Source organism: Petromyzon marinus, unplaced genomic scaffold (genome assembly GCF_048934315.1).
Source record: "Petromyzon marinus isolate PM22_M1 ecotype Great Lakes invasive population unplaced genomic scaffold, UKy_Petmar_22M1.pri1.0 PM_G_Scaffold_197, whole genome shotgun sequence".
Lineage (NCBI taxonomy): Eukaryota > Metazoa > Chordata > Hyperoartia > Petromyzontiformes > Petromyzontidae > Petromyzon > Petromyzon marinus.
In genome coordinates, this window is record NW_027422758.1 from 3,568 (window position 1) to 31,455 (window position 27,888).

A 27,888-nucleotide genomic window follows, 5' to 3' on the forward strand; every position below is an offset into this window, starting at 1 on the left:
ATGACAGTGGGCCTGTCACTTTTTCTCAACCATCCTGAACACCTCCTCTGTCAGCCAGGGTCTCTGTGGAGGTCTGGACCGCGTACCCAAAGCAGCCATTGCAGCTGCATGAGTCACAGTCCTAAACCTCGCCCATTTACCCTCGACATCAGGAGGAGTCGGGGACGATGCCAATCCCAGCCGCAAGCGATGATGAAATTCTCGCTTGCAACTTTCATCAGATAACTGAGACCAGGCCACTTTAGGTCGGAATGGGGTCCTGGGTGTACACCCACCACCGGAGTGGAAGAATGGCAGGCGCATCTTACAGATGACTAGTCGATGGTCAGAGGGCAGATGAGCTCCACGGTAGGTCCTGGTGTCAAGGACATAGGCTCGCATCCGCTGGTCCGTCACTATGTAGTCCAGCAGATGTTCTTGCTTGGACCCGGCATGCATCCATGATGTTGTGTGGATGCGCCGATGCCGGAACAGCGTGTTGGTAATTACAAGCCCATGGGCTGCACAAAAATCTAGCAGCCTCCTACCGTTGTTATTGAGCTGATCTGGCCCATGCCCTCCAATCACTCCAGACCAGGTTCCAGTATCATGACACACACACACAGACACACACACACAGACACACACACAGACATACACACACACAGACACACACAGACACACACAGACACACAGACACACACAGACACACACAGACACACACACACAGACACACACACAGACACACACACACACACACAGACAACAACAACAACAACAACCGCCATTCGCCACTAAGTGGCGGTGACGTCACCACGACGCTTGTGCCAGGCTATGTGCACCCTGAGGCCACGTGAAGTGTCGAACGCCCGCTGGCAGGAGGTCACGGGGCAGACCCAGGTGCCACGGGTCGACTGACTGAGATGACTGGCTGATGCACCACCTGTGCCCCCTACTGTGCCAACCTGCTGTGCTTTAGCCACCCGGCGCTCCGCTCGTTGTTCTGAGCGTCGCTCCTCCGCCCTCCGTTGTTGTTGGAGGGCGACTACCTCCAACTGCCCAGTAGCGTCCTTCACGAGCCTCCTCCACAGATACCAACCTTGACACCGCTGGTACCAGTCATCGACAAGTCCACTCAGCTCCACGTCCTTCTGTACCACATCACTCCATCTCTTCTCTAGCCCGTGCCGCGCCCGTTTAGTCCCCTCGATCCGGCCGAACAAAAGCTGTTTCGGCATGCGGTGGCTGGGCATGCGGGCTACATGACCCAGCCATCGCAGCCTTGCCCGCCGGAGGAGCTCACCGATGGGACCTTGCTCAGATCTTTCAAGGATTTGTGAGCTCCTCACACAATCTAGTCTGGTTAAACCCAGGATGGATCGTAGGCAGGCCAGCCTAACTGTTTCTAACCGGTGAAGATGTTCCATTAGGGGGGTCCACGTTTCGCAAGCGTAGAGAAGGGAGGGAATGACCGTGGCCGAGAAGACCTGAAGCTTAGTGCGGAGCGATAGACCAGGTAGCTTCCACACAGCGTCACGCAACCGATGAAAAGATATTGCTGCTCGACTGATTCGGAGTGAGACCTCTGCTGTTAAACTGGAGCCGGTCATAAGCACACTGCCCAGGTATGGGAAACTCATACTCTTTGGTTCTATTCGGTGAAGTCACGTAGGTAAAAAATAAATATGGGAATCTCTCCACTCTCTCCACAACTGCCCCATCACCGATTGGGAGTTGTGGGGGTGGAGTGTCCGATGGTACAAAATACCCAGGCAGGTGCTTAGTTTTGGTGGGGGTGATGGTAAGGCCCCATCTCTTAGTGGCACGCTCCAGTCTCAGCAGCCAGCATCTCCAATTCCTCCTCTGAATGAGCAGCAATTACCAAATCATCGGCATACATAACGTGGTTGAGCAATAGGGAGCCATCCCTTGACTGCACCTGGGCATCGATCAGCCTCCCTTATATCTGTACCAAATGGAGATTCCCCCGGTACAGCTATTGAAGGCTTCACGAACTACGTGGTCAAAATAGATGTTAAATAATGTGGGAGCCAGAGGACATCACTGTCGCACCCCGGCCACGAAGTTCTACCCTGGCCCGCTCACCATCATGAAGTTCCTTAATGATCATAAGCAGAGCGTTAGGGACTCCGAAAGCACTAAGAACAACCCAGAGCCCAGGCCTACTGATGGTATCATAGGCCTTGAGCAGGTCAAAAAAGCGGAGATGTGGAATTTCCTACACTTCTGCTGTAGCAGACCGATAGAAAATATGGCATCTTTGCAGGACCGCCCTTTCCTGAAACCGCAATGGGGCTCTGCAAGCCTCGCCTCAGCGTGCCTGACAAGGCGATGTTGAATAATCCTTGCCAGGACCTTTCCCGGCACACTGAGGCATGAGATGCCCCTGTAGTTGTTACAGTCCGTGCGTTCCCCCTTCTTAAAGAGGGGGACCACCAGGGCATCCTTCCAATCCTGCGGAACCCGTCCAGTGGTCCAGACTGCTGTTATGATGTCATATAGGGCAGTCTGTGCTCAAATGCCACCCTCCCTCAGCATTTTGCTTGGGAGATCATCTCTACCCAGTGCCTTTCCTGGTCTCAGACTCCGGATCGCCTTCAGTACTTCTTCAACAGATGGCACCTCAGCCAGCCACTCACAGGGGGTGACTTCCTCTTCTATGAGGCACCGCAGCCTCAGCAGGGTCATCCTCACTTTGTGCCACGATGTTTTCCAGGTTGGGTGATTTCCCCTCCCCCAGGACCTCCCAAAAATGCTCAGCAAATCTGCAAACCTGTTCCTGGGGGTCGGAGATTGGATCACCGTTCTTTCTCCTAATGATGGTAATAGGTGTGGCGCTGCAGGTTACTTTTTTGATGGAGTTAAATAGGAATTTGTGATCACAGGCCATTGGGGCAGACTCCATCTGCTCAGCAACCTGCAACCACCAACCATCCTTAAGGCGCCTCACGGCTCTACGAACCTCCGAGCGAAGGCTTCGGTAAGCCTCCTCATTCTCTGACATGGGATGTTGTAGATGATGAGAGTGGGCCTGTCGCTTTTTCTCAGCCAGCCTGAACACCTCCTTTGTCAGCCAGGGTCTCTGAGGAGGTCTGGACCGTGTACCCAAAGAAGCCATTGCAGCTGCATAAGCCACAGTCCTAAACCTCGCCCATTTCCCCTCGACATGAGGAGGTTTGGGATGATGCCAACCCCAGCTGCAAGCGATGATTAAATTCTCGCTTGAAATTTTAATCAGCTAGCTGAGACCATGCCACTATGGGTTTGAATGGGGTCCTGGGTGTACACCCACCACCGGAGTGGAAGAATGGCAGGCACATCTTAAAGATGCCAAGTCGATGGTCAGTGGGCAGATCAGCTCCTGGTGTCAAGGACATGGGCCCGCATCCACTGTTCCATCACAATGTAGTCCAGCAGATGGTCTTGCTTGTGTAGTGACTGTGATTGTCACTGTGTGGTGCCGGGCTTACGAAACCGCAGCGGATAATGTCTTGGCATTATGTGTAGTCCGCTTACTGGGCGAAGTACCAGCCCTCACGGGGCTTGGGTGAGCGCTGTGCAGCGTGGAGGCACCATGTGCGGTGTGCGGTGCGGGCTCCCGGTGAGGGAGCGAGAGGGAGTGTCAGCCAGCCAGGGTTACGTTGGGGCATGATACGCTGGTTGGCCTGCCGACACGTAACCGGATGATATTGGAGGGGGGCCTCCGGTGGACGGGGGCCGCTGGGCGGTCACGTGGTATAGCAGAGCTCTTGGGGAGCCTTCAGAAAGAGCCGGAGAGATCTGGAAGGTGGGCGGGGCGAGGGGCGGAGCCAACCCCAGCCCAGGCCGATATAACGGGGGCCCCGGGAGGGGCTCGGGGTTCTTCGTGTTACTGGTGATGAAGATCCACGTCGGGTTGAAGAAGCCTCTAGCCACGTGGTCCGGGACCCAGCTTGTGGTCTGGGCCGGGATAGCGAACCGTGTCTAGTTCTGCCGTAGCGTGGCTAGATGAGCATTCAACACCCAAGTGTAGGTTGTGTTATGTTACGTTGAGTTTCTGAATAAAGTGTTGCTCCCAAGACAACGTCTGCGACTCAGTTGAACTCGTTACACTTGGACCTGGCATGCATCCATGATGTTGTGTGGATGTGCCGATGCCGGAACAGCGTGTTGGTAATTACAAGCCCATGGGCTGCACAAAAATCTATCAGCCTCTTACCGTTGTTATTGAGCTGATCTGGCCCATGCCCTCCAATCACTCCAGACCAGGTGCTAGCATCATGACCAACTCGGGCATTGAAGTCACCCAACAAGATGACTCTATCCCGAGGGGCCACTTTAGCCAGTATCTTTGACAGGAGGTCATAGAAGCCATCTGACTCATCGGCCTTGCCTGCATCCTTCCAGATGTTCGTCTTCAGTGGGGGCATACATAACCACGACCACCACTCCTTGCCTCTGGTTGATGGGAAGGCGAGCCCAAAGTAGCCTGGGGATTACAGCATCCCACACCTGACCGCCACACTCCCACGCCCCCTTCATTCTTTTGTTCAGAAGAAGAGCCATTCCCTGTTGTTTGGCAGTCTCCTGCCCCGAGTAAAGGACTGTCCACCCCTCATGGTGGCAGGAGCCAGAGCCGGTCCCCTGGACCTCCTGAATACCATAGAGATGCAGGCGGTACCGGTCCAGCTCCCAACAAAAGAATGGAAGCCTCTCCTCCGCAATGAGCGTTCGAACATTCCACGTGGCCATCCGTAGAGGCTTTTTGTTGTTTCTGAAGAAGCCCCGAGGATAAAGATTCAATCTCCTCGCTCCGCCAAATGGGGTTTGGCCAGGAGACGTCATAGACGCCCGTACCCCTGGTGCCTCCGGCACAAACTTAATAAATGCATTACCTCGTATTTTAGTGGTAGTTAATTGAAAGTGGAGGGGTTACCAGTCCCTCGCACCGGTCCAAAGCCCCCTTTTGGCCATTGTGGTGGTAACAAATGCCATGAAGGGAAAGGCCAATCTAAATTGGCCCTCCCCCCACGGCACTGCCCACCACAATTTTGCCGTCCGGCACCTCGAGGAGGTAGGGGGTTGTTTTTGCCGGACAATACACACACACGGACATACATACACATACACATACATCCACACACGTGTACATACATACACATACATAAACAAAGACCCTCCATATAGCCTCAACAGACTGTAGGGGCAAGTGCTGTTAGCGAGCACCTATGAAGAGACCGGAACGGCACACGAGGGGGTTGGTGGCAAGCACAACGCCCGACCACCTTTGTCTGCTCAGTGGCGATGTTTACACACCACACCAGGTACTCAATTGAGGCTGAGTACACCTAGGGGAGGCCCAGGACCATTTCAGATAATCTTCACCGGTGTTGGCCACGAGCGGGAATTGAACCCGGGTCGCCGGGTTCGTAGCGCTAACCACTACTTTACCACTACCCATCTTGGTGTGGGGGTCACCTGAGTCTCGATGTTGTGCCCTTTGAGTGCCGAGCGGATGAAGTGCAGCACGCAGTCCACCAGCCCCTCGCACTGCCGCATGCTCAGCCGCCTGTCCGGGTCTGCCAAGCTCAACTCCCTGCAACGTCACCGCCGTGACGTGAACCCTGACGTCCCCGTCACGTCAACCACGACATTCCCGTCGCGTCCACCGCAACGTCCCCGTCACGTCTGTCTCGGCGCGCCTTACCGCAGGCACGCCAGGGCGTTGCAGAACGCCGCGGAAGGCGAGGCGGGCGAGCTGAGTGAGGAGGGTGAGACGGGCGAGCTGGGTGAGGACGGTGAGGAGGGTTTGTCTCCAACGTTGCTCCTCCAGCCGCTCTCTGGCACCAGCACGAGCTCCACCAGCGCCGGGAGGCAGAGCTCCACCAGCGCAGCCCTCAGAGGCTCGTGGCACGACAGGTTCCACAGCGTGCCTGGGGTAGGGGTGGCGAGGGTGGGTGGGTGGTGAGTGTGAGTGGTGAGTGTGGGTGGTGAGCATGGCGAGAGTGGTGAGCCTGGTGAGAGTGGTGAGCCTGGTGAGAGTAGTGAGCGTGGTGAGAGTGGTGAGCGTGACGAGCGTGGCGAGCATGGGTGGTGAGTGTGGGTGGTGAGTGTGGGTGGTGAGCGTGGGTGGTGAGTGTGGGTGGCGAGAGTGGGTGGTGAGTGGTGAGTGTGAGTGGCGAGAGTGGGTGGTGAGTGTGGGTGGGTTGCTACCGGTGATCTTCTCCAGGGTGTGAGGGTTGTGAGTGCGTCCCAGCAGGCTGGCGAAGGCCGCGATGCCTCCATTGTTGCAGAGGGCCAATGCGCCAACATGGTTGGAGCTGAGGACTTGCAACACCTCACATGCATATGCACGCACCTGTGGGGGCACGGGGAGATGAGGAGATGCACAAACAACAACCGCCATACGCCACCAAGTGGCGGTGATGTCACCACGACGCTTGTGCCAGGCTATGTGCACCTTGAGGCCACGTGAAGTGTCGAACGCCCGCTGGCAGAAGGTCAAGGGACAGACCCAGGTGCCACGGGTCGACTGACTGAGATGACTGGCTGATGCACCGCCTGTGCCCCCTCCTGTGCCAACCTGCTGTGCTTTAGCCACCCGGCGCTCCGCTCGTTGTTCTGAGCGTCGCTCCTCCGCCCTCCGTTGTTGTTGAAGGGCGACTGCCTCCAACTGCCCAGTAGCGTCCTTCACGAGCCTCCTCCACAGAGGCCGATTTTTACACCGCTGGTACCAGTCATCGGGAAGTCGACTCAGCTCCACGTCTTCTTGTACCACGTCACTCCATCTCTTCTCTAGCCCGTGCTGCGCACAGACAAAGATACCCCGTATAGCCTTAACAGACTGTAGGGGCAAGTGCTGTTAGCGAGCGCCTTTAAAGGCCGGCACAGCACACGAGGGGGTGGGTGGCCAGCACTATGCCCGGCCGCCTTTGTCTCCGTAGCGGCGATGTTTACACATCCCTCCAGGTACTCATTTGAGGCTGAGTCGACCTACACACACACAGACACATATCCTTGTGCGCCCCACCCGTGGTCTCACCTGGTCGTCGTCCTCACGGTCAGTGAGCAGCGTGAGGAGTGAGCGCGGCGTCCCAGCCGCCCTCACCACTGCCACCGCCCACTCCTCGGGTTGCTCGCAACCACCACTGCCACCACGGCCACCACCCCCACCAACACCACCACCACCGCCACCACCACCAACACCACCACCCCCACCACCACCAACACCACCACCGCCACCAACACCACCACCGACAACACCACCACCACCAACGCCACCAACACCACCACCAATAACACCACCACCAACACCACCACCAACACCACAGCCAGCGGCGGTGGTGTTGGTGGTGGTGCAGCAGCAGCAGCAGCGTCTGAGAGCGCCCAGGAAGCCGAGCCACCAGCGGCACAGCGGGGAGCCAAGCGGCAGTGCGGCAGTAGCAGCAGGGACAGCAGCAGGAGCAGCAGCAGGGACAGCAGGGGCAGCGGCGGCAGGGGCAGCAGGGGCAGCGGCGGCAGGGGCAGCAGCAGCAGGGACAGCAGCAGCAGGGGCAGCAACAGCAGGGGCAGCAGCAGCAGGGACAGCAGCAGGGACAGCAGGGACAGCAGCAGCAGGGACAGCAACAGCAGGGACAGCGGGGGCAGCAGGGGCAGCAGCAGCAGCAGGGACAGCAGCAGGGGCAGCAGGGACAGCAGGGACAGCAGGGACAGCAGCAGCAGGGGCAGCAGCAGCAGGGACAGCAGGGGCAGCAACAGGGGCAGCAGGGACAGCGGGGGCAGCAGGGACAGCAGGGGCAGCAGCAGCAGGGACAGCAGGGGCAGCAACAGCAGCAGGGACAGCAGAAGGGTCAGGGCGCAGAGCGTGAGACAGGGAGGCCGCGTTGGCCATGGTGGTGACAAAGTCCTCGTCCTGGGGGGGAGGGAGGGGGAGTGGGGGAGTGGTGAGTGTACTAGTGGTGAGTGTACTAGTGGTGAGTGGTGAGTGTACTAGTGGTGAGTAGTGGTGAGTGTACTAGTGGTGAGTGGTGAGTGTACTAGTGGTGAGTAGTGGTGAGTGGTGAGTGTACTAGTGGTCAGTGTACTAGTGGTGAGTGGTGGGTGTACTAGTGGTGAGTAGTGGTGAGTGGTGAGTGTACTAGTGGTGAGTGTACTAGTGGTGAGTGTACTAGTGGTGAGTGGTGAGTGTACTAGTGGTGAGTGTACTAGTGGTGAGTGGTGAGTGTACTAGTGGTAAGTGTACTAGTGGTGAGTAGTGGTGAGTGGTGAGAGTACTAGTGGTGAGTGTACTAGTGGTGAGTAGTGGTGAGTGGTGAGTGTACTAGTGGTGAGTGTACTAGTGGTGAGTGGTGAGTAGTGGTGAGTGGTGGGTGTACTAGTGGTGAGTATACTAGTGGTGAGTGTACTAGTGGTGAGTAGTGGTGAGTGGTGAGTGTACTAGTGGTGAGTAGTGGTGAGTGTACTAGTGGTGAGTGGTGAGTAGTGGTGAGTTTTGAGTAGTGGTGAGTGTACTAGTGGTGAGTGTACTAGTGGTGAGTGGTGAGTGTACTAGTGGTGAGTAGTGGTGAGTGTACTAGTGGTGAGTAGTGGTGAGTGGTGAGTAGTGGTGAGTGGTGAGTAGTGGTGAGTGTACTAGTGGTGAGTGTACTAGTGGTGAGTGTACTAGTGGTGAGTAGTGGTGAATGTATTAGTGGTGAGTGTACTAGTGGTGAGTGGTGAGTAGTGGTGAGTAGTGGTGAGTGTACTAGTGGTGAGTGGTGAGTAGTGGTGAGTGTTGAGTGTACTAGTGGTGAGTGTACTAGTGGTGGGTAGTGGTGAGTGGAGAGTAGTGGTGAGTGTACTAGTGGTGAGTGTACTAGTGGTGAGTGGTGAGTAGTGGTGAGTGTACTAGTGGTGAGTAGTGGTGAGTGTACTAGTGGTGAGTGTACTAGTGGTGAGTAGTGGTGAGTGTACTAGTGGTGAGTGGTGAGTGTACTAGTGGTGAGTGTACTAGTGGTGAGTGTACTAGTGGTGAGTAGTGGTGAGTAGTGGTGAGTGGTGAGTGTACTAGTGGTGAGTGGTGAGTGTACTAGTGGTGAGTGTACTAGTGGTGAGTAGTGGTGAGTGGTGAGTGTACTAGTGGTGAGTAGTGGTGAGTGTACTAGTGGTGAGTGGTGAGTAGTGGTGAGTGTACTAGTGGTGAGTGTACTAGTGGTGAGTAGTGGTGAGTGTTGAGTGTAAACTCACCAGGCGATGCTGAACCCCCCAAACCCGGATCCAACTCCACACGACGAACCGGTTCCAAACACAAGTCGACAAGGTATTGATTCAGACTCTAAGTCGATTCCTCATGCAATTCAATGAGCAATCGAATTCTAATACAACTCTTCAATCCGATTCCCCGTGCAAGTCAATAGGAGTCGATTCTTAATGCGTTTAAAAAGGAGTCGACTCCTCACGAAACAATGTTGAGAATCAATTTATACGGTGGCGTCACGGAGGTAAAATAAAACAAAATAAAAGAAAACAATTAAATCACGACGTTTTGGAGGCAACACAAGTCTCCTTCTTCAGGTGGAGCAGACACAACGGTGTACTAGTGGTGAGTGGTGAGTAGTGGTGAGTGGTGAGTGTACTAGTGGTGAGTGTACTAGTGGTGAATAGTGGTGAGTGGTGAGTAGTGGTGAGTGGTGAGTGTACTAGTGGTGAGTAGTGGTGAGTGGTGAGTAGTGGTGAGTGGTGAGTGTACTAGTGGTGAGTGGTGAGTGTACTAGTGGTGAGTGTACTAGTGGTGAGTGTACTAGTGGTGAGTGTACTAGTGGTGAGTAGTGGTGAGTGTACTAGTGGTGAGTGTACTAGTGGTGAGTAGTGGTGAGTGGTGAGTAGTGGTGAGTGGTGAGTGTACTAATGGTGAGTGTACTAGTGGTGAGTAGTGGTGAGTGGTGAGTAGTGGTGAGTGGTGAGTGTACTAGTGGTGAGTGTACTAGTGGTGATTGGTGAGTGTACTAGTGGTGAGTAGTGGTGAGTGGTGAGTAGTGGTGAGTGGTGAGTGTACTAGTGGTGAGTGTACTAGTGGTGAGTAGTGGTGAGTGGTGAGTAGTGGTGAGTGGTGAGTGTACTAGTGGTGAGTAGTGGTGAGTGGTGAGTAGTGGTGAGTGGTGAGTGTACTAGTGGTGAGTGGTGAGTGTACTAATGGTGAGTGTACTAGTGGTGAGTAGTGGTGAGTGGTGGGTGTACTAGTGGTGAGTGTACTAGTGGTGAGTGTACTAGTGGTGAGTAGTGGTGAGTGTACTAGTGGTGAGTGTACTAGTGGTGAGTAGTGGTGAGTGGTGAGTAGTGGTGAGTGGTGAGTGTACTAGTGGTGAGTAGTGGTGAGTGGTGAGTAGTGGTGAGTGGTGAGTGTACTAGTGGTGAGTGTACTAGTGGTGAGTAGTGGTGAGTGGTGAGCAGTGGTGAGTGGTGAGTGTACTAGTGGTGAGTGGTGAGTGTACTAGTGGTGAGTGTACTAGTAGTGAGTAGTGGTGAGTGGTGAGTGTACTAGTGGTGAGTGTACTAGTGGTGAGTAGTGGTGAGTGGTGGGTGTACTAGTGGTGAGTGTACTAGTGGTGAGTGTACTAGTGATGAGTGGTGAGTGTACTAGTGGTGAGTGGTGGGTGTACTAGTGGTGAGTGTACTAGTGGTGAGTGTACTAGTGGTGAGTGTTGAGTAGTGGTGAGTAGTGGTGAGTGTACTAGTGGTGAGTGTACTAGTGGTGAGTGGTGAGTGTACTAGTGGTGAGTGGTGAGTAGTGGTGAGTGGTGAGTAGTGGTGAGTGTACTAGTGGTGAGTAGTGGTGAGTGTACTAGTGGTGAGTGGTGAGTAGTGGTGAGTGGTGAGTAGTGGTGAGTGTACTAGTGGTGAGTGTACTAGTGGTGAGTGTACTAGTGGTGAGTAGTGGTGAGTGTACTAGTGGGGGAGTGGTGAGTGTGCTAGTGGTGAGTGTACTAGTGGTGAGTGGTGAGTGTACTAGTGGTGAGTGTACTAGTGGTGAGTGTATTAGTGGTGAGTGTACTAGTGGTGAGTGGTGAGTAGTGGTGAGTAGTGGTGAGTGTACTAGTGGTGAGTGTACTAGTGGTGAGTAGTGGTGAGTAGTGGTGAGTGTACTAGTGGTGAGTGTTGAGTAGTGGTTAGTGTACTAGTGGTGAGTGTACTAGTGGTGAGTGGTGAGTGTACTAGTGGTGAGTGTACTAGTGGTGAGTAGTGGTGAGTGTACTAGTGGTGAGTGGTGAGTGTACTAGTGGTGAGTGTACTAGTGGTGAGTAGTGGTGAGTAGTGGTGAGTGTACTAGTGGTGAGTGTACTAGTGGTGAGTGTACTAGTGGTGAGTGGTGGGTGTACTAGTGGTGAGTGTACTAGTGGTGAGTGGTGAGTGTACTAGTGGTGAGTGTACTAGTGGTGAGTGGTGAGTAGTGGTGAGTGGTGAGTGTACTAGTGGTGAGTAGTGGTGAGTGTACTAGTGAGTAGTGGTGAGTGTACTAGTGGTGAGTGTACTAGTGGTGAGTGTACTAGTGGTGAGTGGTGGGTGTACTAGTGGTGAGTGTACTAGTGGTGAGTGGTGAGTAGTGGTGAGTGTACTAGTGGTGAGTGGTGAGTAGTGGTAAGTGGTGAGTGTACTAGTGGTGAGTGTACTAGTGGTAAGTGGTGAGTAGTGGTAAGTGGTGAGTGTACTAGTGGTGAGTGTACTAGTGGTGAGTAGTGGTGAGTGTACTAGTGGTGAGTAGTGGTGAGTGTACTAGTGGTGCGTAGTGGTGAGTGTACTAGTGGTGAGTGTACTAGTGGCGAGTGTACTAGTGGTGAGTAGTGGTGAGTGTACTAGTGGTGAGTGTACTAGTGGTGAGTAGTGGTGAGTGTTGAGTGTAAACTCACCAGGCGATGCTGAACCCCCCAGACCCGGATCCAACTCCACACCACGAACCGGTTCCAAACACAAGTCGACAAGGAATTGATTCAGACGCTAAGTCGATTCCTCATGCAATTCAATGAGCAATCGATTTCTAATACAATCTACAATCCGATTCCCTGTGCAAGTCAATGGGAGTCGATTCTTAATGCGATTAAAAAGGAGTCGACTCCTCACGAAACAATGAGAATCAATTTGTACGGTGGAGTCACGGAGGTAAAATAAAATAAAACAAAAGAAAACAATTAAATCACGACGTTTCGGAGGCAACACAAGTCTCCTTCTTCAGGTGGAACAGACACACCGGAACATCAGTGTCAAGCGGACAGCTCAGTGACACAGAATTAGTAAAGTTGGACTACATGTTTATTTCTCGAAAGCATTTTGGCTGTAGACCAGTGTAACAAGTCAAAAATTTAACTGGAGGCTTTATTTCTTCCAGCACAAGACGCATGATATGGTAGCTGCAGTAAGCCACCCACCGCCGACACACACACACCCACGTGTATTTGTGGATGCACTAAGCCGACACACACACACACACCTGTACTTGTGGATGCACTAAGTCCGACACACAAACACACACCTGTACTTGTGGATGCACTAAGTCCGACACACACACCGACCCATCTGTACTGGTGGATGCACTAAGTCCGACACACACACACACACCGACCCACTGTTCTGGTGGATGCACTAAGTCCGACACACACACACCTGTACTTGTGGATGCGTTAAGTCCGACACACACACCGACCCACCTGTACTGGTGGGTGCACTAAGTCCGACACACACACACACCTGTACTTGTGGATGCACTAAGTCTGACACACACACACCTGTACTTGTGGATGCACTAAGTCCGACACACACACACACACCTGTACTTGTGGATGCACTTAGTCCGACACACACACACCTGTACTTGTGGATGCACTAAGTCCGACACACACACCTGTACTTGTGGATGCACTGAGTCCGACACACACACACCTGTACTGGTGGATTCACTAAGTCCGACACACTCACACACCGACCCACCTGTACTTGTGGATGCACTAAGTCCGACACACACACACCTGTACTTGTGGATGCGTTAAGTCCGACACACACACACCGACCCACCTGTACTGGTGGATGTCCTCGAAGGACTTGGAGTTGTTGATGGCGAAGACGCAGAGGAAGTGCTGGCGGTCGGAGACTGAAATGGTGGCGGCTGAGGAGCTTGTTCACTAGCTCACTCCTTGTTTAAAAAATGTTGCTTTGAAGGTCTCCCTCTCAAAATAACGCTCCCAAATAATCAACAGATATTGGTAGTGTGCTGCTATCGACCGCCTAGTGGGAAGGATGTTGAAGCTGCGTCTGCACTGAGAGAGCTTTTTGGGCGCCTCCCTAAAGGTGAAATAGTTTTAGTGGGTGATCTAAATTGGAATTGGCTAAACCCGCCGGCCGTGGCCACACATTTTGCAGATGAATTTAATCTGTTTCAATTAATAAATGTCCCCACAAGACCCAACCTAAAATATTCGGGACAGTCAACTCTGCTTGACGTCCTATTGACATATGCCCCTCACAATTTCACACTGACTGGTGTTCTGGGTAATAACCTTAGTGATCACTCCTTCATTTTTGGAGTGAGATCATCAGCCAGACCCAAAGCCCCCCTAAATTGGTTGAAAAGCACTCTATGAGACACTTCAGCACTCAGGCATTTGCTAATGATGTGCTTCACTCGGATATTGACAAGGTCTGTGATATCCCCAACCTGATTACAGCTTGGGAGACTTTCAGGTACACGTTTCTCCAAATTCTTAACAAGCATGCTCCGTTGGTTAGATTTAAAACTAAATGCAACCGCCCACCATGGTTTGATCATTTGATTACAAAGCTAATGAAAACTAGGGACAAGGCTTGGGCATGTGCTGAGAAAAGTAATTTGGTCAATGACTGGCTAGAATACAGGATTTTAAGGAATAGATGCGTCAAAAAAAACGGCATGCAAAAAATGCCTACTTTTTCTCCACTCTCCTGGAATCACATGGAAATGCCAGGATTTTCTTGAAAACAAATATATCGAAAAGGCATCCAAAACAGACAATCTGCCCGTTGAGCTTAACCGAAATGGGGAATATTTTTCAGATCCCAAAAAAATAGTTGACAATTTTAACCTTCATTTTTCTGAAGCTGGTAATCTTTTTTTATAATGTATTGGGAGTCACCTCTGCTCATGCAAATTCCTACACCCCTGTCCAAACATTAAACGAATTTAGTTTCCAGACAATCCACGAAAGTAATGTTCTGAAACAACTGTCTTACCTCAAAGGGTCTTCCTCTTCCGGAGCAGATAGTATTCCCGTCTTTGCTCTACTAACTGTTGGTCACCTAATATACAAACCTATAGCCCATATTTTCAACCTGTCCATCAAAGAAGCATCAGTTCCTCTAGAATGGAAACATTCCTATGTCCGTCCACTTCACAAAGGGGGCCCTAAAGATGATCCAAATAACTACTGACCTATCTCAATTTTGTCCCCGTTGATGAAAATTTTTGAAAAATTATTGACCTACCAAATTAGCAGTTTCCTGTCCACCAACAATCTACTACATCTAAAACAATCTGGGTTCGGAAAAAAATACAGCACCACATCTGCTGCATTAGACTCTCTGAATCACATTTACAGTAGCCTTGATAATAAGCAGTACTGTACCTGTCTTTTTCTAGACCTGTCCAAAGCTTTTGATACAGTAGACCACAACACCCTGCTTAGTAAATTAAGTTCCTCGGTTTTTCCGAAAACACAGTAAAATGGTTACAAAATTACCTCTTTTCTCGCACCCAAACTGTATTCACAGATGGTTGGAGGTCAAACAGTGTTAAGATAACAAAAGGGGTTCCACAGGGTTCCATCCTCGGCCCCCTTTTCTTCTCTCTTTATGTCAATGACTTGGGCACTGACCTGGATCATTCCAGGGTAAATCTTTTTGCAGATGACACAATAGTGATTACTGCTGGCCACTCTCCGGATGACGTGATTGCTAAGCTACAGGGTGATTTCAACAAACTACAACATCAGCTAGTTGCTCTTAAACTAGTCCTGAATACCTACAAAACCAAGGTGCTATGCTTCTCACCAGGACTAAAGCAGGAAGTCATGTTTCCCCAATTACATTCCTTAAATAATTATAAAATAGAGCAAGTCAAGATCTATAAGTATCTTGGGGTCATCCTGGATTCAAAACTGAATTTTGAAGATCACATTGATTATATTGGTAAAAAGACACAAATAAAAATTGGTTTTCTGTATCGACACAAGCACTGCTTCCCCCCAATGTTCCGTTTGGAATTGATAAAAGCTACCATACTGCCTCTACTTGACTACTGTGACATCGTGTATAAATCAGCCCCAAGTACTGTACTGAAGAAGCTTGATTCCATCTATCACTCGGCCTTAAAATTTACATTGAACTGCACATATAGGACTCACCACTGTGATCTCTACATTGGGTCAAACTTAACGTCTCTTAATGTTCGACGGCTTGTGCACCAGATCTTATTTATTCACGATGTACTTACAAAAAAATCCACAGACTACCTGCTGGATCTCCACTCTATTTCAAATAACAAATTTGACCTCAGGTCTTCGCTCATTTACCAGCTTCACATTCCCTATTGCCGTAGGAAGGGCCTTTGCTATTGATGCCCCCAGAGTCTGGAATGCTATTGCCAATAAACTGCAACTTGAATCGCTACCAATGAGATCTTCTCTCAAAACTGCTCTCGAGGAGTTGTACACCCCTAGCTGCCACTGCTATTCATTGGCGTAACATAAAATAAAATGTTTCGCTCCGGATAACGCTCCAAAGTATTATCTGTATTTTGATTTAGCGTGCTGATCTTAAAGGTACATTGAGTAATTTGATACTCAGACCGATGCATCTGTTGTTGTGGAGTAACTCATGCAGCCAACTATGGCTCTAGGATTTGGTGTTACATGTTATTTATGTAGTTAATTGTAAAAATTCGGTCACAGTCCCTGTGATCACTGTTACGCTGCAATTATGGCTTTATTTTTTGGTGATTTGGAAAACGTTTTTAGGTTTGGACATGTTTGTTTTGTTGTAGTACGGAGTTAAACTGATGGCCTTAATCTAAGTTGTTGTGGTTGTTGTTTGACTTGCATCCCACTGGGATTTTTTGCACACAGCGTTGGTGTACGGCTAATTTTCAGGAATATTTTGCTGTTTTTTTCATGGATTTTCTGTTTGCACAGTCACATAGTCACTTTAAGATGTTTTTCTTGTTCGTGTTTTTGTTTTTTTTGTTTGTTGTGGTTGCACCCGATTCAAGAGCCGAATCGCTCACAGGGCTAAAATAAACTGAAAACTGAACTGGGCCTTCAAACCGTCACGGAGAGACGTGGGTGGAGGAGGGGCGGGGTTTGAAGGGGGCGTGGTGGAAGGAGGCGGGGCGGGGTGGAAGAGGGCGGGGCGGTGCAAGGGGGCGGGGTGTAAGGGGGCGGGGTGGGGGTGTAAGGGGCGGGGTGGACGGGGGGCAGGGTGGGCGGGGTGGGGAAATGCCCCTCGGTTTAAAAAAACGCCGCGTATTTCTATTGGTCGAGAAGCATGCACGTGACCTGCTTTATATTTCATGCAGTTCACATTCCTGGTTCTTTCGGTAAAGTCACGTAGATAGAAAATAAAAATTAAATTAAAAATTACTAAAATGAAACACAAAGCAAAAAACCCACGACGTTGAGCGGAAGAGAAACAAATCCCCCTCCCCCCACAATCCCGCCCACGTGGCGCTACCCAGAGTGCATTGCAGTGCCAGTGGCGTGTCCGTGAACACGTGGGGGATACGCCGTGAGTTGTTGCCATCATCATCAACACCATCATCATCATCAACAACACCACCATCATCATCAACATCACCATCATCATCAACACCATCCTCATCAACACCATCATCATCAACATCATCAACACCACCATCATCATCAACAACAACACCATCATCATCATCATAAACACCACCATCATTAACACCATCATCACCATCATCAACAACACCACCATCATCATCATCAACACCATCATCAACATCACCATCATCATCAACACCATCATCATCAACACCATCATCATCAACATCATCAACACCACCATCATCATCAACATCACCATCATCATCAACACCATCATCATCAACACCATCATCATCAACATCATCAACACCACCATCATCATCAACATCACCATCAACAACAACACCATCATAAACACCACCATCATTAACACCATCATCACCATCATCAACAACACCACCATCATCATCATCATCAACACCATCAACATCACCATCAACAACAACACCATCATCATAAACACCACCATCATCATCAACACCACCATCATCAACACCACCATCAACACCACCACCATCAACACCACCACCATCAACACCACCACCATCAACAAGACCATCATCATCAACACCACCAACATCATCAACACCACCACCATCAACAACACCACCACCATCAACACCACCACCATCAACACCACCATCAACAACACCACCATCATCACCATCATCAACACCACCACCAACACCATCATCATCATCGTCGTCGTCTCACGATCCGGGCCAAGTTCCCCCCTCCCCCCCCTCCTCCTGCCCGGCCCCACCAAGGCGGCCCCACCAGCCCCTCTCGTCGCCCGTAGCCAGAGCCGGCGACCATGGCCACTTGGGCGGCCTGCATGGGCGTCAGGATGAGCTTGCTCTCCATGGCGGGCATCCGCTACGAGGGCATCCTCTGTGACATCAACACTGACGACTCCACCGTCGTCTTGGCGAAAGGTTACGCACTGGGGGGTGGGGGTGGGTGGTTCACGGGATGACTGTGGACACCGCGAAGCTGCGGGTTAGGGGTTTAATGAAGCCGCTTGAGTCGTCCTAACAGGCGACTCGCTCGGGCAGCAGCAGCAGCAGGAGGAGGAGGAGGCCTTGGGACTGGGGAAAGTTTGCCAGGAGGAGGTGAACGTGTCGGCGACGTTGTCGCCTTCTGGACAGATTGGTGTGGGTGTCGTGGGGTCAATGTGTGGGGGGGGTATTAAAGAGGGGTTTGACCCTTTTCAGGGCAATCAAACAGGAGGTGTTAAGATGCTCAAACGACAAATAAGATAGTCTTTGGTTTTTTTCGGTAAAGTCACGTAGGTGAAAAAAATCAATAAAATAAATGAAAAAAAATAAATGAAATCATGATTGTATTGGATTGCTGTATGTACTTTTGCGTTTTCAATTAACCTGGATTTGTAAGAGAGTCCTTAATCTCAGTGGGAATTGCCCAGAAATGTTTAAAATAACAGCCATTGATACGTCACGTGGGGGTCAGACATTTGTGACGATGTGTGACGAGGGGCGGTGGGAAGTTGAGAAATGTGACGTCACATCAAAATTCGCAACTTTAAATATAGACAACACGTTCTACTTATCTTGGTTATTTCGGTAAAGTCACGTAGAATGGAAATAAAATAATAAAAATAAAGCAATAACATTTAATTTTCAATAAAATTTTATTATGTTTTATTATTTACTTTATTTGATTTTTTAATAAAATGTTATTTTATTATGTTTTATTTTATTTCCATTCTACGTGACTTTACCGAAAGAACCAATAAGATGGATCCCTGCAGTCACGAAAGCTTTAAATCAAAACGTTCTACTTAATTAAATAGACTTTTTAATAAATGTTTTCACCTACAACATCAGAGTGCAGCGCCACATTAAATACGCGCTACAATGATAATAGTTTAAAGAGATTTGAAGCATGTTTTATATTTTTTTTTTGGGGGGGGGTGGCAAAAATCGTCCAAAATCGCGCGACGTCATTTATGGCCGGCGCCTCTAGCTGTACTGGGGCAAAGTTCTTCAACTCGTCACCCGCTTAATCACGAATGTTCTGAGGTTGTTGTTCTTGCTGGTTCTGGGTCGCAGTGGTTTCAAGTATTTTTCAACGAAGGTTATTGGGTGCACAGCCGTTTCAATACGGGCACACATTGTTTCGTCCATCTGTTTGCGTTTCTCCCTTGGCAACGGGACCTCGTTGGCTAAACGTTGATGTTTATAAGGGCAGGGGGTGACCAATAAAGGTTTGAATCGATCTGTAACAATCTAGGGGCACTGATAAGGGGTTGACAGCTATGCCAACACGAACGCGCGATTAACCCCGTTGACCTGAAAAAGTTCGTGGTTTCGGTGCGTGCGCGTGTTCAAGTTTCAAGTTTCATTTATTAGGTATACCCCTGTGAGCCATGCGGCTCTTAAGTCGGGTGCAACCGCAACAAACAACATTTGAACACAGAACATCTTAAAGCGACAACGCGTAACAGAAACATTCTGGAATAAACCAGCAAATATTCCACACAAAAAAAAACTTATTAAAACGCTGTGTGCAAAAATCAAGTGTTGAAGCCGGGTCGGTAGTCACAGGGCAATGAGACGTGGCTGGTCATAGACGGCGCGTGACCCGGCCAAAGAGCCCGGCGGTGCCACATAAGGGGCCGTCCATAAATGACGTCACGTGATTCTGAACGATTTTTTTGACCCCCCCCGCCCTCAAATATGACGTCACAAAGCTCTGCCCCCTCACCCCCCCCCCCCGCAAAAAAAAAAACACGCTTCAAATCGCTTTAAACTATTGTTGTCATTGTAGTGCGTATTTAATGTGCCGCTGCACTCTGATCTTGTAGGAGAAAACATTAAAAAGTCTAATTAAGTGGAACGTGTTGTCTATATTTAAAGTTGCGCATTTTGATGTGACGTCACATTTATCAAACTCCCCCCCCCCCCCAGTCGTCACACATCGTCACAAATGTCTGACCCCCCCCCCCCCCCAGGTGTGTGACGTCATTTCTGGACGGCCCCAAAACAGTTAATTTGGAAATGTTCCAGATTCATTTTTGCCTTCATTCACAGATTTGGGCCAACGGCACCTGTCGGGATTAAATTGGCACAATGGAGAACTTCTTCTTTGCGACGGTGATGATAGCGATTTGTGATGTTGATACCCATAAACATTCAATACCTGCAGGCATATGGCTAATGGATGACAGGCTATTGGTTTTAATACAGCTAAGACGTAATAAAATAAAATACATATAAAATAAATTTCATTTATATTTTATTTAAATAAAAATAAAATAAATTTCATTTTGAGTTTATGTTTTATTTTTTTTATTTTATTATTTCCCTTCTATGTGACTTTACCGAAAGAAACCAGAATATTTAATACAGCTTGTTGCAGGAAATAAATGAATCTCAATTTTTGGCTTGCAGAGTTGAGAAATGTGTGCAGCTCGAAACCCCGCAAGCTAGATTTGATTCCTGGCTACAGACAACGTCGTCGGTGGTGGCTTTGTATCCCAACACATTCTGGGCTTCGCGTAGGTAGACTGCCTTCAAGTGAAGTTACCTGGTGCGGTGTGTAAGTGAAAAAGATGATTAAATCAGCACTGGGGAGAATGAAGGTAGCTGAACCAGCTAGAAACTATTTTAAAGAATTGTTTAGGTTGCGGGTAAGGCCCACTTACTATATCGCTCTTTCAGAAGCGACCTGCCCACAAATGGTAGGTAACGCAACGAAGTGGCTTAGCGCGTGGGAACGTTTAGCCGCCAAATACTCTAAACGGATTCACAGATTTGGGCCAACGGCACCTGTCGGGATTAAATTGGCACAATGGAGAACTTCTTCTTTGCGACAGTGATGATAGGGATTTGTGATGTTGATACCCATAAACATTCAATACCTGCAGGCATATGGCTTATGGATGATGGGCTATTGGTTTTAATACAGCTAAGACATAATAAAATAAAATACATATAAAATAAATTTCATTTTAATTTTATTTAAATAAAAATAAAATAAATTTCATTTTTATTTTATTATGTTTTATTTTTATTATTTCCCTTTTACGTGACTTTACCGAAAGAAACAAGAATATTTAATATAGCTTGTTACAGGAAATAAATGAATCTCAATTTTTGGCTTGCATGGCTTGCAGAGTTGAGAAATGTGTGCAGCTCGGAACCCCGCGAGCTAGATTTGATTCCTGGCTACAGGATCAAACCCCACGACCTATTGTACTCCAGGCGAGGTAGTTAACATCTTGCCACTGCAGCAGTGCCATGGTTTAGGGGAGCGGTGGCACAGTGGTTGATGCGCTGCACCACAAACCCGCCTACGACCCACCGGGGTTTGATTCCCACTTACGGCCAACGCCAGGTGACGATTATCTGAAACGGTCCCGGGCTTTTCCTGAGGTCTATCCAATGAGCACCTGGTGCGATGTATAAACATCGCCACTGGGGAGAAGGCGGTCGGGCGTGGGTCTGGCTTCCCCACCTCCTCCGTGTGCTTTGCCGGCCTCGTAGTTGCTCGCACTGCACTTGCCCCGAACGTCCGTTAAGCCTTTAAGGGACATCTTTGGCAACATGTTGACAAAATGTGGAAAAAAAAGTCAACGCTGATCGGCCGCATTTCGGGCAAATTTTCCCTTCACGGCACTGGAATCGAGGAAGCCAGAGATGGTGGAGAATACGAGGTTGGAGACTGCACTTCACACTCGGGGGGCTTGATGAAAGTTGCATTTGAGAGTTACAATAGTTAGCTAACAGTGGTAGCTGTGGAGGGTTTTTACAGGTTGAGGAGGAGGAGATGGAAGAGGCTACCAAGATCCGAGCCCGGGTGCCAGCGTGCCAGTGGCTGAATTGCGCAACCCTTGGCACCTGATTGGCTCTCGGGTGATGACATCGCAATTATCCCTCCTCCTAAGACCGAAACGGGAGAATCTCTCATGGTAGCCTGATGGCTTACAGAGGTTCTCTGTAAGCCATCTGGCTACCATGAGAGATTCGTTCATGAGGCTATCCACATATACAAACACAGAGACAATTTCAACCGAGAGGAAGGAATTCTGGCTTAGCAATCATTGGAAGGATTTGATAAACCATTCCGGGTCTTAATTGATTGTTCACGCTTACGGTGGCTTTCAGACCGCATCCATCATTTTCGTCTCCCCCCTCCTCTTTTCTGAACATAGATGGACTTGTCCATCTGAATAACTGCCAAATCGCTCTCCGTGGTGCTAATGTAAAAAAAAACCTGCCACTTTAAAAAAAAAAATGTCTTGCTGTGGTTTTTACACCTGATGATGATTGCTTGTCTTGCAGTCGAAACGTCGTGAGAATTTTAAAGTTTTATATTTTTATTATTTTATTGTTTCCCTTCTACGTGGTGGTGACTTTACCGAAAGAACCAAGAAGGTGCATAAGAAGTTTGACATGCGTACGTCGTCCGTCGTGATTTGTTCTAATCGCTGCCTAACCCACCCTCACCCCCCGTCCAGTCCTCGCCGGGCACCCCGGGGGGGGGCGCTGCTCGCTGCCACACGTGCGGTATCGGAGCGGCGGCGAGCTGCCACTCCGCGCCGGGCACGTTGACCGGACCCCCCCGCGGTGCCACGGGCGGCCACCCGGGCCACGCGCGGCACGACGCCTGGGCCACAGCGGTCGGGCACCGTCCCTTCGTGCAGCCTGCGTACGGAGGAGCTGCGGGTACGGGAGGGGGGGGGTGCGGTGTGCGGTAAACATCGGCACTGCAGGGCTGCACCTTTGCCCTCTTAATGCCACGTGGTTTCCGTTGCCCAGTGGCCTTGCCTCGGGTCGTTTTCGCCTTTTGCTCGTTTAGAGGCAACTGCGTGATTTCAATGCGATCTTAATTGAACGCAGTTGAGTTGCAGCTATCTTCATGGAATTATTTCCGTAAGCGCATGCAGGAAAATAAAAGGCTCTGTGTATAACAGCTCGATGATGATGATAATGCGTAGTGCATGCGGACGAGCATTTTTGTTTTTACTTTGCGCTTGATGGTGATACCCAGTGATTGTATTTTAAATTGTCGCCTTTTCAAAATAACCCGTCATTTAAAGCGTTATTATTTGGTGCCCTGTCAATGAACTGCTCGGCGAAGGCCGCGCTGTCTTGTCATGCGGGGTGGGGTGGTTATTTCACCTGCCACGCTTCACTTGTGCGGTTGTGGTGAATGGGAAGGTGGGGAGCCAGCCACCGATTTGGATATAATTCGCTCGTGATGTGGCTGAGAATCGAGTTATTTTTTGCGTCGTTGGGTTCGTAGTTGTGCGAGAGCCACTCTTCTACCACGAGATAATACAAATGTGGTGCTAAATGGGTTTTGTTGTTTGCAATAACGGCGTTTATCAAGAAAGCCGCTTTATTCAATGATCATTTGTGGTAAAGTGGCTTCTGAAAAAGTGCAAATATAGCTCGGTGTCTTGCCTGATAAAAAATAAAAACGTTTTAAAATTACCCCTCTTCCACAACTTAACCCAATTAAGATTTGCACCAACAAAATTTAACTGCGGCTTCAAGGTCCTGCACGATGCATTTCTCCATGGCGATGATGAACGAAGACTTTCTTTTTTAAAATCTGTGGTTTTGTGAGAAACGAGGTTGCCAGAGGCAACTTGCTATATTGATCTCAACGAGGTGCTATCGTGGTGCTGAGGTTGTGGCCACCCTGTTCACTGGCTGGGTATTGAGAGAAGAGAGGATTTCTGATCGGATCTCCACCTGCATCTTTTACCAAACACCTGATGCCCGATTTTGTAATGCCTCCCTGAGGAAGTCACGTGACTTGTGTGGCCATCCCTGCTGAATCCCTTACCCTCTGCCCCCAAACCCCCCCCCTGTGAAAATACCCTGCTCCGTGGAGGATGATAGAGAGACCCTTTTAAGGTATTGTCCCTGATCCCATTTTTCCATTTGTCTGCTCTACCCCTTTCTATTCCTCTTCCCATTCATTACGTCCTTGACTCTACTCGCCTTCTCGTGGTTGTAGCCATGGGTACACTTCTAGATTTAAAGCTTTCGTGACTGCAAGGATCCATACTCTTTGGTTCTATTCGGTAAAGTCACGTAGGTAAAAAATAAAACAACAAAAATCACGACGTTTCGGCCACAACACAAGCGGCCTTCATCGGGTGAAGGGATCAGGCTGTCTCGAGGACAGCGCTGGAGTGAAACACAGCCACGCTCAGACCGCGACCTTTAAGCTGTGTGCGAGGAAACAAGGTGCCTTGACAAAGGAATTAGCATAAAAATTAGCATTTGATTGGCCGACTTAGCATAGAGGTGGTGTACGTGCGGGTGAACATGCCGTTTGGCGGGGGGGGGGGGGGGGAGTTTACCTATTGATGGTGTGAATGGGGAATTTTTAAGAGCTGCGAAAGTTTGGGGTACCACTACTTGAAAAATATACTGTACCATTGAAAATTAGTTTAATGTTTAGTTCGATTTAGAACATCTTTCCAATGGTTGCTTAATTTGAAACCATCTTCTCGGTGAAGGGATCAGGCTGTCTCGAGGACAGCGCTGGAGTGACTTTACCGAATAGAACCAAAGAGTATGGGTACACTACCGCATTTGCTCACATAATATAATTTGCGTATTATATCGTGAAAAACTTCTCAATCATCATTTATATAAAATCTTAAACATGACTAGATTTTTTTTATCGATCAATCGCATGCCAAATTTAATGCTTTTGTACGATCTGACCTGCTGGAGGGCTACATGTATAGTGGCCTTATTGACGTCGGAGACTGTTTACTTGAGGCAACACGTATTTATTACAGACACTTCTGTTACAGTTGCGAGTCTTATACTTGAAGAGGTAACGGCCTCTTCACCCGTACTTTATAGAGGGAAACGTTCCCCGAGCTTTAGCCCACGCTAGCTCCCTGGTTCCCTCTATCCTGTTCCTCTCCCGGGAGGCTATCTGACCTGGCCCAGCTTCGGCGCAGGTCCCGATCACCAGCCACACGAGTCCGGCCCTCAGAGGGACATCGGCCCTCGCGGCTCCGGTGTCGCACCCTGGCTTGCTTTGCCCGGCCCTCAGAAGGTCAGCGAATCAAAGGAGTTCCAGGGTCTGGCTAGTCAATCTTCGTTCTTCACTGGCTCTTCATCTTGCTTGAGTTGAACTGCCTCTCAGCTCCCCGGGTCCCACCTTTTATACTGTCTCTCACTGAGGGGCGGGGCTGGGAGTGATCACAGCATCCCCCACAGCCCCCCAGGGTGGTGACCGTAGCGGACGTGTTTGTGGCCACCGTTATACAACCGCGTGTCACCCTCCCGTAACACCTCTACACGTGTTTGGAAGATCAAGAGGTACAAGAATGGTTATGGCCAAGATTGGTACAGGTTTTCTTCAAGTGTCAGAATGTCCTCTTGACGATTCTATTTGGATGCCACGGTGGCTAGGAGATGTTAACTCACTTTGCCTGGTATGCAGCAGGAGGTCTGGGGTTCCATCCCAACCCCGACGCCTGCTGCATATTTGGAGTTTGCAAGTTCTCCCCGTGGTCATGTGGATTTTTCTCCGGGTCCTCTGTTTTTTTTTCCCTCCCACGTTTTTAAAAGCATGCGTTTTAGAGTATTTTGCTGCTATAAATGTCTACACGATAAGCCACTTCGTTGAGCTATCCATTTGTGGTGGCTGTCTCGGCCTCACTACGCTGCGTTGCATCACTGTCCGAGTAGTAAACCTTCAGAGCCAGGGTGACCATCCGACTCCAACGTATTTAACGAATAGAACGACATAAAACTCATGGGAAAACACAGCACAAAATAGAGCATCTGTTAATACTTGCAATATCAATATAATTAATTAACACTGCAACATCATAACATTGTCTTGGACAACATGAATCTCAATCATAGGTCCTGGATGGACCAGGCACCTACATTAGCACTGAATAGCTCTACAACAAGAGAATAAGCTACTATGTTCAATAAGGTCACTTTGTGTAATCACCATACTGCAGCCCAAATGTACAGCGCTGCTGCACATAACACTGAACTGTAGACGAGATACATCTTCATCCTTGCTCTCAAGAATGCATTAAAGTTACATGGGCACAAGTCTGGTTCGACTTATCTAATTACAAACAACTATTCACAATAATGCAAGTGGCAGGCTTCGTTGTTAACCAGGCCTCCATATTTATCGTAACAATTTAACAGCATTATAAAGGCATTTACAGCATTATAACGGCAATCCTAACATAACAGGAGTCCCAGTAATTATAAGAACACGAAGGGGTTTGGTGGCCAGCAGCACGCCCTGCCGCCTTTATCTCCCCAGTGGCGATGTTGACACCCAAGCAGTTACTCGTTTGGTGGCCGTGAGCGGGAATCGAACTCGGGTCGCCGGGTTCGTAGCGCAGCGTAGCGCTAACCACTACACTGCAATGCGTTACGCTTACACACACACACACAGATATACACAGATACACACACACACAGACACACACACAGACACATACACACACAAACAACGCTAACCACTACACTGCAATGCGTTACGCTTCCACATGCGATGGTCACGTGACAGATTTGACGCCACAGCTCACTTGCCGTGCAAAAAATCTATACATTATTGAGCTCCCCGCCCCCCCCCCTAAAAAAAAGTGTATTTTTTATCATTTTTGCGTGGTGTACAGTCTGGTAAGTACCCACATGGCCAATTTCCAGTTGGTTGCAAGTCGGGAAGTACGCTAAACATTTTGAACAGGCACACATTCACAACTTTGCCTTTTATATATATGGAGATAAACGAACTTGCAGACAATGATTCTTAAAGTCCCACAATGAGCAGATGCTTCCGTCTTCGCTGAGATGCTAATTGTGCCTCCATTTTGTACTCTTTGTAATGACTGACACCCCTGCCTTGCCTCGTCGCTTCGAGACCCTTAATGCGTCACTTCCAGGTCACGTGACCAAACTCGACACCATCATATCAGGAAGTTCCTGTGTAAACACAGCCCCATATCTGCCGTGGGGCAGAACAGTGGCCATGTCTCTCCGGAAAGAGCGCTGCATAGCTCCGTGGGCCTTACCTGATAAAATACAAATGTAGAGTAGTTTCTTTCAAATGGAGTTGGTTGGCAACGCTCTCGTGCCCAATTTTAGAGATTGACGAAGGGAATTGGATGGTTTGGAGAGGCAACTTGTCACCAAATCTTGGCCTAAATCGGGACCACGCAAACCAAATTCTCCAAATGAGAATGGAGCCCTTTGTGGGGTCGACGATGATCTGTTGGTTTTGCTTCTTGATGTCGGCAATGCTTGCTTTTGTTGTTGCAGGTTGCAGAGAACTTCCTCCCAGAGTGTACATATATTGGGGGTTTGCTTGATTTAAAAAGTTAAAATTTGTTGGGTCTGAAGAAACGTTACGTAGAGGGGTAGTGCAAGGACTGTATGTGGGTTGTGTTAATTGATATGCGATTCTTTTAATGTCTATGGTGTGTAAATAAGATACACACCTCGTTTAGTTGAACACTTTACACATTTATAATTGTAAGTATAGTTTTAAACTTTAGTCTAATGGGTGTGGTAAAACATTTCTGTAAAGTCGGACTTAACTTTAAAGCTTTAATTGTCTCCTAAAATTGGTTATTTTGTGCGACCGGTCTTAAGCTGTAATGAGCATGGACATGACAATTTAAATAAGGTTTGTTTGTATTTCACAAGGCAGCATTAAATGTTGCGGAATTTATATCGGTGCATTCGCTGTGGTGAAATGGCCGGCAAATAATTAAGTTGGCCAACTGTTAGCTTTACAACATTGCTTCGTTGAATTTTTACTGCATTGCTTTAGATTCCTGTAAACTTTGTCCGTAATGTAGTACAATGCATGGCTTTAACAGGATCGGGGATGGTGGGAGGGGGGGGGTTGCTGTATTTGAAAAAAGTAAAGTGCATTTCAATAAATTGAGGCATCTGTTCCAGCTTGAGGGCCGATTTTGAAAATTGAATCTGTGCTTGGTATGTTATGCAGCGTGGTGTGGCAGCCCAGCCCCAGCCTGCCAAGGTGCCACCTCGGCCGGCTGGGCAATCTAGGCGAGGCCGGGGGC

General features: G+C 49.2%; 1 protein-coding gene and 1 long non-coding RNA gene across 3 annotated transcripts; one reads left to right on the top strand and one right to left on the bottom strand.

Moving 5' to 3' along the window:
• Window positions 1–5,706: 5,706 nt before the first annotated feature.
• On the bottom strand, window positions 5,707–9,452 carry LOC142912306 (uncharacterized). Of its 2 annotated transcripts, none has more exons than XR_012934036.1 (3): window positions 9,205–9,452; window positions 6,193–6,337; window positions 5,707–5,912 (listed from the first exon to the last, which is right to left on the bottom strand). It is a non-coding gene; the product is annotated as an uncharacterized LOC142912306 (long non-coding RNA). The 2 variants fall into 2 exon arrangements; XR_012934035.1 differs by lacking the exon at window positions 9,205–9,452 and adding an exon at window positions 7,022–7,216.
• A 7,017-nt stretch (window positions 9,453–16,469) lies between these two features.
• On the top strand, window positions 16,470–27,773 carry LOC142912307 (uncharacterized). Its single transcript, XM_076060473.1, has 4 exons — window positions 16,470–16,479; window positions 16,764–17,755; window positions 22,303–22,510; window positions 27,119–27,773. Exons 1-2 carry the CDS (start codon window positions 16,470–16,472, stop codon window positions 17,669–17,671), a joined length of 918 nt encoding a protein of 305 aa, XP_075916588.1. The 3' UTR covers window positions 17,672–17,755; window positions 22,303–22,510; window positions 27,119–27,773.
• The last annotated feature ends 115 nt before the right edge of the window (window positions 27,774–27,888 follow it).